At 37.0% G+C, this 14,029-nt stretch overlaps 1 protein-coding gene across 1 annotated transcript; it reads left to right on the forward strand.

Moving 5' to 3' along the window:
- Positions 1 to 9,076: 9,076 nt before the first annotated feature.
- LOC142179358 (U1 small nuclear ribonucleoprotein C-like) lies at positions 9,077 to 14,029 on the forward strand. The gene is made up of 5 exons (XM_075249074.1): positions 9,077 to 9,206; positions 9,308 to 9,350; positions 11,612 to 11,653; positions 11,727 to 11,976; positions 13,519 to 14,029. Exons 1-5 carry the CDS (start codon positions 9,199 to 9,201, stop codon positions 13,764 to 13,766), a joined length of 591 nt encoding a protein of 196 aa, XP_075105175.1. The 5' UTR covers positions 9,077 to 9,198; the 3' UTR covers positions 13,767 to 14,029.

Below are 14,029 nucleotides of genomic sequence, written 5' to 3' on the forward strand. Positions count from 1 at the left end.
CTGCTCTTGGGATGACTTGGCGAAATCTTCAAGGTGAGGTCTTTTAGCCGGTCTCCCACATGCCACGTCGCCTTTGAACCACTCGTAATACCCTGGGGCAACTTCCCCTTTGACCCTATCTAATACGCAAGTGTTTGCCATCAAATGTTGACACTCGCTCCAAATTTGGCGAACTTCTTCCTCGGGGAATCGACCGTCAGGACTGATTTCGACCACTTGGGTACTCAAATCTTCGTCTCTCAGTACTACTTGATATCTACCGAGTTGCCTCAGAACCCGATATGGCACATAGGGCTGAATACTTTTGAGTCCCATCAACAGAAAATGTGGGCGGGCTGCTGGCATATATACGACTTCTTCGACAGGCAACCATCCAAACACCCACTGTATCTGGCTGGCATTGAGGTTCTGAAATAATAATGTCCAGGCCGCGACTCCTTCAGGTAGACTAACCCCTTTGATTCTTGTGTAAAATTCACCTATACAAGTCTGCTCAACCGAACCATAACTCCATAACTGAGAGCGAGGGCACAAATGCTCAGTCATCCACATTTGTAACAACAAGTTACATCCCTCAAAAAATTTGCCCCCAGCTTTGCACGCAGTGAGGGCTCTGAAGATATCAGCCACAATCATAGGTGCTAAAGTGCTTTTCCCCATGGTTTGCAAAGTATTGACGACACCCACTACTTTCAAATCAATATTACCATCTTTCCTTGGGAATATTACGAGGCCTAAAAAAGCTATCATAAATGCCAATCATCTGTGTTCCTCCCATTTTTGTCGGCTATTTCTGCTGCAAAGCTTAAAGTCTGGATTATTGAACCCGCCCGCATGGCCATATCTATCATACATGAAGCGGAAACTGCAGAAACCCTTTGCAAAATCTGGATGGTGAACTGTTCGGGGTATTTTCAAGGAATCCAAGAATCGGTGTATGGTAATGGCCCTAGGAGCAATCAAGTATTTGAATCGCAATGGAGCTTGATCACTTCCAATGTACCCCGCTATTTCTTCCAGTGTTGGGGTGAGTTCAAAGTCAGAAAAATGAAATACATTATGTGCCGAATCCCAATGGGCGACCAATGCCCTGATAATATCCCCCCGAGGCTGAATGTTTAATAAATTCGGAAGGTCTTTCAAATATTTCCTCACTTCGTCTTGCCCCTCTTTGCCTAAATCATTCCACCATAATTGCAGCTCAAAAGGGATTTTGGTCATTATTGAAAAAGGCTCATTCACCATCGTGCTCATCCTGCACATTTATTAAAGCATTTTAAGCAAAGGAAAACTCTTGTTTTGACACAAAAAATAAGCTGTCTATATTTGCGACTCAAAATTACCTATATATTGTCAAGCGAAGAACTTGACTTTCAAACATGGCCTTTCAGCGCTTTGGGAAAAGATTTTAAGGTTATTTATGACTAGACGGCTCTACTTAGCTCTTTTATTTTTATTTTTTATTTCAAGATAAAATAATAAAAATAATTTTGATACGTTCCGGTTATTTTTTGAAAAAGGGAAAGTTGGACCCGACGAGGGTTGCCTACGTATCTCACGCCCTGTGAGAATTAAACCAGGCGTAGTTCGGGCAAATTAACCGAACTATTTTAAATATGACTCTTTTCCATCTTTGTTTTTAGCATAAGCGAATAACAACTATTAAAAACAAACTTTTTTTTTTCAACAACTAAAACAACTTATTTCCCAGTTAAAAAAAACGGACTCTCATTTTTATTATTTCTCAACAAAATAATGAAACAACTGATGCTTTCCAAAATAAAGACTCTTTTTTCTATAAATAATTCCCCTTTTTTTGAAAATTTCGGCATAGTTTCGCCCGTAATTGGTTATTGATTTCTTATTTCTAAAATAATCAATTAACTCTCCAACTGCTATTTATTTCATTCTCTCCTTTTTTTCCAATTTTCCAATACCCGAGATTCAGAAACCGGTCAACATGCAGGTTCGGAGCAAATAAATGCACAGCACAAGAGAATGCATCAGGATGGTCTTTTCATTTCAGGTTGCTAGTCCTAGACGGACCCAACCCCTGTGTTGCGTCCCCTAAGTCAAAATGCAACGTGATGCAAATAAGCGTTCCTACTAGGGATCCGGCATAAAGTCATGTTATTCTACGTTCAAAACCTGGGTCAGTGTTCTAGACTGTGTACCCGAGCGGACAACTCGAATCGAGGAGGGGGCAACTTACCGGGAACCAAAAGGCCATCCGGCTTCGTAACTTGTCCGGCCTCTTTCTTATTTCAAGGTATGACACTAACAGAATAGGGAGTCTCAACCAGTAAGCACATCCTCGGAGGTGAAGAGAGAAGGGTGTCGGCACAGTTTATATACAGTTCAGATAATATCAAAGCGGTAACATTTAGCACATTCAGCACAAAGTATGTATGAAAATGAGATATAATTAAATACAACAATTTTTCTAAGCTTGAATTCTGAACCCTGAACCAGAGATTCTGGGTTCGGTCCCCACCAGAGTCGCCAGAGCTGTCACACCTCCTTTTCACTACCTATACCCCGCAAAGGGTGTAAAGGAGTTTTTCCATTTAAAGGACAATCGGAATGGGATTTAATTATTAATTATTCAGAGTCGCCACTTGAGAGATTAATGGTGTCCCAAGTCACCGGTTGAATCCCGAACCGAGGAAATTTATGACTCTGTTAACAGTCCGCATACCAGAAATCCAAGTAAGGAATTCTGTTAACCCGGGAGAAGGTGTTAGGCATTCCCGGGTTCCGTGGTTCTAGCACGGTCGCTTAACTGTTATATCTGATTTTATCTGATTTTAATTCACACTAGCTTATGTGCCTTTTATTTGTAAACCGCTTTTATCATTATTTATTTTATAAGAATTACGATGTCGTGAAAACGCATTTTGAACCCCGTCGCAATCAATGCGCCCGTGGTTGTTGATACATTTCGACTTCATCGAGATTTGGATTTGGGTCGCATCAATGCGCACCCGAATTTAAGAAAGTAATTTAATTAAATCGTGCCTAAGAAGCTAACATAGTATTATTTTGGGGAAAAACCATGAAGTTTGCTAAGTGGCCATCCCAAATACTAATTATTTTGATAATTATTTATTGAGGGCCCCACATTTATTTATTTGTGTGGTGAGGCTCGTCTCAATTTGTGGACCTCTTTTCTATCCTTATTTATTTTTAGGAATTACGACGTCATGAAAACATGTTTTGAAACACGTCACAATCAATGCACCCGTGATTGTCAACACATTTTGACTTTGTCGAGATTTGGATTTGTGTCGCATCAATGCGCACCCGAGTTTAAGAAGGTACTTTAAGTAAGTCGCGCTTACAGATTCTAACGTATTGTTGTTTTGGGGAAGGTGGCGAAATTCACTAAACAACCTTTCCAAATCTAAACGGTGAGATAATTATGCTACTAAGCGCTTAAGGATTCTAATTGATTAAAGCAGTACTTTGTTGAATTCGAATTTGAACATCCGGGTAGAAATGCCGAGCAAATGGGCTCTGAACCCATAAGGCCCAGCTCCTGCCATTGCACATGCTGCAGGCACAGGCCCTTAGAGCGCTAGGCGTTAGGTATAAAGCAGGCCCAAATTTTGGCTTGCAGTTGTACAGCCCAGGGATCGAATCCTTGGGCACCTTTTGATTTATCTAATTCTTAAACCTTGATGCACCTAGGCCCTAATTCAATTATCACCTTAGCCAAAGTCTGGGCCAATTGTTAATACGCCAGGCCCAAAACTGGCCCAATATGAAGCTGTTAACTATGCAATTCATACTAGACCAAACTTAAAAGCAGTCATGCGTATGGAACTCCAAATCAACTACAACTTTGCAGATTTAACTTCAGCATACTATGGAACTTAAACAAATTGAAAATGACAATTGCATAAACATGAAATGCACAATTTAAACAGTCCACAACCTGGATTACATACATGAATCTAAATACCCAAATATCTACTTACTAATCGAAATGAACTAACTCATACTCGACAGTTTATCAGTCCAATTCATACAAACCAAGACTAGTACAGTACCTAAATGACATGGGTAAGCTAATTGTTTCATACATTAAATTAGACAAAAACAACATAAAAAAAATTCAGAGATCAACTTCAAACAACATGTTTACTTCAATTCCATAAACTTGAGAGTTACAGAACCAGTACCTGGAAATTGAAATGAAAATAGAGAAAAGGGAGAGGAATCAGCTACTTTCAACAGCAACAGCAACAAACTCAGCAATGTTATACCACAGAAATACAGGCAGATTGCTTTGAAAACCAGATATATAAGCAGACTCCCACAGATCAGTTTAACATGCTTCAAATATACCCCTGACCCTTACAGCTGCACCTAAGCACCTCTATAAGAGGGCTAAACCCAAAACCCAAAATTGAAATCCAAGACTAGTGATGAAACTGTGAAGTTGTTTCAGATTTCTCCATTTTTTGATGTTTTTGTTTTCTGAATAATCTTAGAATTGAAATGCTAACTGAAATTAAAAGCAGGAATGAAAGCTCAAATTGAAACTTAGGGCTGAAGGCAGAAGAAGAGAGAAAGCCCCTTTTTCAAGGCATTTCATGCCCTTTTATAGGCAACCCCAAAGAGAATAGATCAGGTTCTGATTTTCCAATCATCCCCTCCCTATTTTCAGTTTGGTCCCTCTATTCCTAACTTGCTAAACAAGTAAATGCCTTACATTTATTAAAATCTATACTTGTACCCCATTTTAGAAGGCCCTAGGGTATTCCTCTACCCATACAATACCTATACTGCCCTTCCCTATGTCTTGATATTACTATTCTCATCAGAACTACCCTTTTCCATACCCAGATTACCCCTAAAAACCCCTCAAAGTTACTGAACTTACCCTCATCCTTAACAGCTATAACCAATACCCTAATTTAAATCTAAAACTAACTGAAATTAATTAATTAGTATTCAGAAACTAACTAATCAGACTGACCAAAACCAATTATGTTCAATTATACCAACTCAAACAGGCTAAATGAAATTAAACTGAGCTTAAGCTACCCTGATTAATATTAAGTGAACTTTAAACTAATTCTTAAACCATGAACTTCCAATCATTCAACCAAATATTAAACTCAGAATCAATCAGTAATTAACAGAACTTAAACTAATACAATTAAACCATAAAATTAACAGAACAATTAACGAAACAACAACTGTAAATAACACTTCAAACATGCGAGTAAAAAGAAGCAGTAAAAAAAAGTCACAAAGGCATAAGGGACTCCGGCCAGTCAGAAACATATGAATCCTTTCAGATTTTTGACGCGTAACATCCCTAACCATGTGTTCTTACAAGAGAACACATGGTTAAGAATACTACGGTTCGAAATCAAAAGGATTTGGTTTTAGGGTTTGGCCCGAAATTCTTAGATCTAAGATTCGGGCCGTTTCACAGTGATTTGAAAGAAAATAGCCATGGATTAGTGTTGAGGAAGGGCCGGGGGTTGTGGGGTGTGATTTTGGACTAATTTGGATGAACTTGTCACTTGCTCGGAAAACTTCAAACCAAGATTCGATGAGTTCCGGCCTTGTTCGAGGTACACCAGTGGGTGTAATGGAAAGAGGAGAGTGAGGGGGATCTGTGGTGTTAACCTCGGAGTGAACGGCGTAGTTTGTGTTCACCGCCGGCGAGGGGTTTGATGGCGGCGCGGGCTAGGGTTTGTTGAGCGGAAGGGTGGGGTAAGGAAGACGATGCAAATGGGGGTAGGGGGGAAGGTTCGGACCCTTTTATATTAAGAACCTCGTTAGTTCCGGACCGTTGGATTGATGAGATCCAACGGTCCTGATTCATAGGCCCCGAAACGACACCGTTTCGTTTAGCAAGGGGGGCAGACCGGGTAGGGACTTGGGCTGGACTGAATTTCAATGATTTTGAGGCGTTTGGGCCTGAGAAGTTCCCATGCATTTGGCCCAAATTTTGGTTTTTAATAAGACCACTTTTCTACTCTTCTTTTCTTTTTATTTTCTTTTCTTGCTTTTACAATTTTTATAATAATTTTTTATAATTTTTATAAAGATTAAAACTAACATGAAATCCTAATTTTTCAAAACAAAGACTAATTAATTCCTAAAATTGTTCAAAAACTATTTCATGACAAATTCACAATAAAATCATTAAAATGCAAAAGTGAACTATTTTTGTGATTTTCATGCTTTGTTCTAAACAAATTATCCCTTAATTGATACTAAATATAAAAATTCAAACCTAAATGCAAATGCATACTCCTTGTGTTTTATATGAATTAACATGCACAAATAAGATGCCGATAATTGAAACAAAATGACACCAAAATTCACAAGAATTATAAAAATAAAGAAAAATTATTTTGTTGGAATTTTGGGAATTATTCATACATAGGGAAAAAATCACGTGCTCACAATGGGGTCAGTTGTGCTAATACCACACTCTGCACTGTGTGCAGATCCCGAAGCAGCAACATTCAGACCTTAGTTTGGGTGGTTGCCTTCAGTCCAGTCGAAGATGCTGAGGTAATTCTGCAGGCGTCCGCAGGCCTTGGCGTCTTCTCCTATCCTTTTAGTCTGTTTCTTCTCATATTTCAGAGACAATATTGTAATAAATCTTTCAGACTTTTATTTGTGGTATTCCTAGACAGTCTGTGAAATTGTGACACCAGTCTTGGGTAGTTCTTGTATGGATTGGTATTGACATCTTTCTTAAATTATTAAAACTTGAAATTTAGTCTTCCGCTTATTAAATTATGTTGTTTATTAATTGTTGATTCTTAGTTGTTAACGGATTTAAAGTGGAAACACGGTAAATAATTTAGTTGGTTAGCTTGCCTAGCTTTTACTAGTAGGCGCCATAACGACTCTCGAGGATGGAAAAAACTGGATCGTGACATAAATATTAGTTAACTAATCATGTAAAAAGCATAACCAATCAAATCTAGTAGAACATGTAAATGTTAGTGGCCTCCATACCCCTTAAGTGTAATGTGAGTTTTTTGAGCCATATAGCGTTGTAGTCCTACGCGCTATTGACTTCGAGTTGGTTTATGTTCATGAAGATGAAGAAAATCAATATTTACTTGAAGTTCTCACTCTTGGAGTTGGGAATGATTCAGTCTCTACCTTTAGGTTCGCACAAGCAACCTGCTCAATATGCAATAGCTCGCAAATCACACAGAAGATATAAATGACACTAGCAATCTCGGTACGACTAGCTCTGACTGGGGAGACTACTGGTGAGGGAAATCGATCTCAGATCTCCCATGTGAGAAACCACTCACCCAACTAACTCAATCAACCCTGGCGGCGGCGTGACTTCACAGTAGATCTTTGTGAATGGAGCGATTGAGATTATGTAATCATCAATATATAGTGGTGTATCCCTACTTATATATCCTTTTTTTATGCCGCTTGAGGTGTCTATTATACTCCTCATTTTTGTGATTCAAAATTTAGAGTACCTTTTGAATAAGATAATTTGTGAAAAGATGCTACCCATTATTTATAAGATACACCTATTCTTTGTGAAAACTCTTATTATATCTTTTATTGTTAATAGCGTGTTTTAAATATTGTTGATTATTTGTTCTTCTGAGTGTTACTATTTTAATATTTTTCCAACAATTTCCGAGTTGATAATTTAAGAATGACTAAAGAAAGCTTTAAAAAATTGATTTATCTAGAAGGAATGCAATGGTTATGCATATAGGGAATTTGAATATTCTAGTGCGATTTTATCTCTACTAGAATTTGAATCATGATCTCCAAGATTTTTCATCACTTGATTAATTACTTAGTTAAGTGCAACTTACCACAAAATCTTAGTCTAATGACTTTAAGGACAATTTTCTTCAAAATGTCTTTCCAACCGATTCCTAGATGTGGCTCAAAACCTCAATATTATATATAATATTGTAGACAGGAGTGGAGCCAGAATTTTCACTAAGGAGTGTCAAGATATAAAAAATTAACACATTAAAAAATCAAGGAGAGTCGACGTATAGTAAATATACATAAAACAAAAAAATTATCCAATAATACAGTGTAATTTTCTAACTAAGAAGTGTCATTGGCTCCGCCGCTAATTGTAGAGGTGCGATTACCTAGCTAGGCCATGTAATTAACGTTTAGAAAATGGATGAATAAAAAACATCATAAAAGTGGTATAGGACAATTTATCGAATATACATATTTTAAATTTATACATTATACCAAACATGGATACAATAGATCAAGCATCTAACAAATAATAAGGATTTTATTTATCATTTTATGCCTACTATACATGTGTAATCAATTTATGAATATAGTTAAATCTTCTTTTTCTAAAGTTTTCATTAAATCTAAATAGCCAGAGTTTGTTAAATATTTATTGAAGATCCAAAGTATTTTCAGTACAATTGGACCAAAATTGCTTAAAAGTAAGGGTGTTTACGGTTTGGTTTAAGTCGATTTTTCTAAGATGAAAGCAGACTAATTAAGTCGGTTTGGTTCGATTTTTTCTATTGTTTTTTACTTAAAATCAAAATCAAATCAAATTATGTCGGTTTTTAAAATTAAAAACCAAATCAAAACTAAAAGATGTCAGTTTTTTTTAATTCGATTTTCGGGTTGGGTTCGTCGATTTCCCGTGAACACCTATAATAAGATGTTTGACCAAGCTTCTAAAATATGCTTATTTTGAAAAGAACGCTTTTCAAAAAATACTTTGGGTGAGAAGTAGTTTGCGTTTGACTAATTAATTTGAAAAGTAATTTTGAGCAACAATTAGCGTTTGGCCAAACTTTTAAAAAGTGTTTCTATGTGTATTTTTCTGAAAAACGTATTTAAAAAGGTACTTTTGGAGAGAAATTACTTTTTTCTAAAGTTGCTTCTGCTTCTACTCAAAAATATTTTTTTCTTCCAAAAGCTTGGTCAAACAACTTAATTTTGGCAAAAAAGTACTTTTGACAAAAAAATAAGCTTGGCCAAACATGCTATAAGTGGAGCATAATTCAGGGACTATTTTAAACATATCCCAAACACAAGGGATGTTTTTGTCATTTCACCTCAAACCTGATATTTCCAGTTTATAACCCGTAAACCAACTTTAGCTGTCTTAGGGCTCAGTTCCGAGCGAAGTTATTCAAGAACCTCACTTTTTCTTGAAAGGATTTTCACTCTTTTGTATACAAAATGCCTCGGTATTTTTAATTTAAGTCAATAAATGTGATTGTTTTGTATAATTTCTTCACCCCATTTTCCTTAATTTGATGCCCCTTTTTCTCTCTCCTTTTATTCTCAGGTATTACTGTGACTACTGTGATACTTACTTGACCCATGATTCTGTAAGTTACCCTTAATCATATTCTAATGATCTTTGGTGAATTTTTTTTAATACTATGTTGAAATACAAGTTTCTTTTGTTAGGTTTGTAACTCATGATGTGTTCTTGATTTGCTTATTGGGGTCTAAATGGAGTCACCCTTTTTGTATTGAGCTTTCTTAGATCATGCGTAATATTAGGGACAGAACTAGGAATTCATATAAGGGGATTCAAAAAAAAAAAAAAATCCAGGGTGTCACACCAAAGATTAATATCTACGGCCTAAAGAAAATCCAAGCCGAGGCAAAAATAGTACTCCCTCTGTTTTAATTTATGTGACGTAGTTTGATAGATGAGGATGTTGCCCATAGGATTAAAATCGTATGGTTGAAATGGAAAGTGCTATCGGATGTTATGTGATTGAAGGATGCCTACGAAGGTGAAAGATAAGTTCTATAGAATAGCTATACGAGCAATAATGTTGTATGGTAGTGAATGTTAGGTTGCTAAAGTTCAACATATCCACAAGTTAAGTGTTGCAGCAGAGATGTGAATGTTAAGATGAATGTGCGACCATATAAGATTACATAAGATTAAAATTGACCATATTCGCGAGAAGGTGCAAGTAGCACACATTGAGGATATAACCGGAGAAGGTTGCTTGGGTTGGTTTGGTTATGTACTATGTCGACCTACAGATACACCGCTCCGTAGGTGTGAAACTATGGTGGGAAAAAGTATTAAAAGAGGATGGGGTAGTTCTAAAATCACATGGAAAGAAGTTGTCTTGAAAGACCTACAAATCGTTGGAATCAATACAGATATATATATATTTACTTGCACTTTTATTTTATTTTGATAATGAGAATGATATGAGTTAAGCTTAGAAAGAAATGAAGATTCATATCGTTGACCCAACTTGTTTTGGATTGAGGCTTAGTTGTTGTTGTAGTTTGACTTTGAGGGAGTTTAAGGGGAAAAAGGACTTTTGAAACTTGTGGTCTTAAAAGCTTAAAGGGTAAAAGGTTTGTGGGGTCCTATCATTTGTGTTGCTATAAAAACTTCTCATTAAGAGTAAATACGTAAAATAAAAAGTTTAAAGTTAAATTATTTCCAAAAATAGAAATTTGTCATTCTTTTTATAACAAAATAATCAGGAGAGTGTGTCGAATAAATTGAAACGGAGGGAGTATGTGATTTCTTCCCATATGTCCAAGCCTTGGTGGATAGAGTAACCTGGTGGCTGGTATCTATGCTAGTGGAAGGTAGCAGGTGTCCCATGGAATTAGTCGAGGTGCGAGAAAGCTGGCTCTGATCCATGGTTATCAACACTAGAATGTTCCTTATGGTATAGTATAATTTTAATGAAATTCAATTGAACCCCCTTGCTTGAACCTGACTCCGCCCCTATGTAACATCAGCTTGTTCTATCGCGTAATCTTTATTGTTCTTTCTGCTTTAAGGGTGTGTAAAGACATAAAGTGTTATTCATGGGAACTCTTTTTTGGAACATGTTAAGCTTGATTTTGTAGATTGTTCTTTGGTGTTTGGATTAGTACCAAGGTCATAATAGTATGTTGGAGATGGAGTAAGGAGGTGATCTTTTGGTAATAAATTTCAATATTAAAGACAATAGTGCCTAGAAAGACTTGCAATCTTTTGGAGTCCATGTAGGCTTAGCGAAAATAGGGATAATGGAATAAAATATCTTATATAAGTGATAAGTATTAGTTAGTTCAATATTTGTTTTAGTCATGTAAGTACATTTGCTTCAAGTCCTAGAACTATATTTTCTAGGAGTCTTTAGTCACGACAGATTTATGTTCCGGTAGAAAATATAGAGAACTTCTAGTTCTTTTGGTGTCTTTATTTTTTGGTGCATAATATTGGCCTGAGATGAGGGTAAATGGAGAGACATGGTCAGTGATGATTCATATAGCCGACAACAACTCGAATTTGGGATTTAGGTGTAGTTGGTTTTGATGAAATTGCGGTAAGTGGATTGAGGAAATAAGAGTTAAGATTTTCCTATTTGGTGAAAAGCATCTCTTAGGAAAATATTTGGAAGCAGCCAAACTATGGAATAAAAACAGTTTAACAGAGAGCGTTCAAATGAGACACAAACTTATCCTATATGTAATATTTTTATAGAAGTATATGTTGATTGCTAGTTTCTTGTGTTACTACTCTTCGTTGGAGTTTTTTCAGAAACAAGATTGTGTATTGATACATGTGTTCTGTACCTTCAACTTTTAACACCACCTTTTGTCTTGTTATTTCCAGCCTTCTGTGAGAAAGCAGCATAATGCAGGCTACAAACACAAGGTATTATTTCTATTTTCCTTGGAGATTAGGCAAATTATCACATATAACAAGTCTCACATCATTATACTGTCAGGGAAATGTTCGAACTTACTATCAACAATTTGAGGCACAATTGAACCAGAGTTTAATTGACCAAAAAGTCAAGGAACATCTAGGTGCCTTTAGACCAGTTGGCCTTCCTTTTCCCCAGCTAAGGCCCGGTCTTCCTGTTCTTCCGACTCCTCAGATGCCCATGGGAGGTAATCCTCAAATGCCAGCCGGTTCCCAGTGGGTCCCTGGTATGCGGCCTCCTGTGCTTCCAAGGCCCATGCCTGGCGTTCCAGGTATCAGCACGATTATAAAATTCTATCAGGACCTTGTTTTTTTATCTACCTCTTGAAGATAGTGTTATATTAAGCACTCCATCAAGCTCTAAATATGGTTGTTGACTGTGCGATGATTTTCAAGCTTACTTTTTTGGGGGGTTAACTCCTAGACTGATGTTGTATATATATGTAGGTTTAAGATTTTACGATAAATAACCCCCCCCCCCCCCCAGGAAGGGGGAAATCCTCGTGGTCACACTATTAGCTTTTCAAAAAGGAGTGTAGTTCTTTCTTATCTGGTTTGGAAATTTTTTATGTGCACATTTTGGCATTAGTTTCTTCCAAAAGATGTAGGTTCAACTCCATCAACTGCACCATCTTTTGATCAAGTGGGTTCACTCAATCAATAGCATTACGTATCTATATACTATTATTGGAATGAATTGCACCCAAATAGTGCGAAAATGTATGGAGGATTCATATTGCCGTTACTAATCAGTTTAGCATTAAGGTTAAGTTGGCAATGGGTCTTCTCAAATTAGGAACAAGGGCTGCCTTGTCTCAAGTGCTTAAATCGTTTTGGTGGCGCAGTTGGCTAGTGCGTTAATCTTGTAGCTTCTGAGTTATCCTGCGGTCGGAAGTTCGAGCCTCTCTCACCCATCAAATTTTTGAATAAATTTTACCTTGTAAAAAAGGTGTTTAAATGATTGAGGATATTGTTTATTCTGTTAAAGCTACACCATAATGTTTGGTGTTTCCTTAATTGGGAGTAAAGGAGTTATTTGGTCAAAGAATACAAATTTTTTCTGTGACTGTTATCACTAGTTTTGAACAACTGCAAATGATTCATCACGAAATGAACAAAAAAGTATCAACGAAAATATGTTGTTGCATCTAGCATGGGCATTTCGATAATCTAGTTCTGGAGTTCAGCCTGGGATATATCAATAAACTACATTTCAGTCTTTAATTAGTTGAGGTCGTCTATATGAATCCTCTTTATATTTAGAGGGTTCATCACAGTTTGACTATTTTTTGGCATGCTGTTAACCTACCTTAACCCTCCTCCTTTATCAAGGAATGATGTGATAACTCATGTTCTCCAACGGCTTCATTATTTTGGGAGGAAATAGCGACTAGATCGTTTTGACATTTTCCTTTAAAGAGCAGAATTGATTAATTTAGTTGAATTCCCTTTGGGTTATCTCAGATTTACTTGTATTTGTATATGTCCTGTAGATGATATCATCTACATTATTGTTTATCTAGCCGCTTAGATTCTGATTGTTTGAATGATTATGATGAAACGGACTCTCCAAAATGATGCCGCACCCGTGTCGGATCCTCCAAAAATACACTATTTTTGGAGGATCCGACACGCACCAGGCAACATTTTCGGAGAGTTCGAGCAACATATGAATAATAGAAAGAGATACACGCATGACTCTCTCATGCTGTAGTTTCTGAAAGCTTGCATATTGGTGTTGCCTTGAGAAGTTTCCCCCAGTTATTCGATCATAGACCTTTACAAATTATAGGATCTTCGTTTGATCTTTCCAGGTTATGCACCTCCACCGATGCCTCAGATGTTGGCCCCTCCCGGTGCTCCTATGCCTGGTCAATTCAATAATATGCAACGGCCTGGCGCACCACCAGGTGCAATTCCAGGAAGTGTAGGAATGCCTGCTTCTACTGGTGGCCCTCCAATGTTTGCACCTCCTGTGTATCAAGGAAGTATCGCTGTGCCAGCCAACGGAGGAGGTGATAGTTCCAGTATCAATGCCCAAGCTGCAGACTCTAATCAATAGGCTGGTCTATGTACATAAAAGCCAGATGCTATTCTCCTGAAGCTATTTTCTTAAATCTGGTTTCAACATGTTTTGATTTTTTCTGTTGTGATATTAAGTGCCTAGATCATGATATGTTTAGGTGTAAGGTTCTTAGAAAGAAACTGGTTAAGAGAGACATTTCATTTACTCAGGGAAAGTTTTGCTATCAAAATTGATTGTACCTGTAAAATACCTTGCATGGTATTTATTAGTTCAATATAATTGATTTAAAATGTCATGAA

The sequence above is a fragment of the Nicotiana tabacum genome, chromosome 3, assembly GCF_000715075.1.
Source record: "Nicotiana tabacum cultivar K326 chromosome 3, ASM71507v2, whole genome shotgun sequence".
NCBI lineage: Eukaryota > Viridiplantae > Streptophyta > Magnoliopsida > Solanales > Solanaceae > Nicotiana > Nicotiana tabacum.

Excerpts from the sequence above, each read along its gene's own strand:
- LOC142179358 (XM_075249074.1), top strand. Across the intron at positions 9,351-11,611 it reads CTTACTTGACCCATGATTCT|CCTTCTGTGAGAAAGCAGCA; the intron begins GTAAGTTACCCT and ends TGTTATTTCCAG. Across the intron at positions 11,654-11,726 it reads ATGCAGGCTACAAACACAAG|GGAAATGTTCGAACTTACTA; the intron begins GTATTATTTCTA and ends TTATACTGTCAG.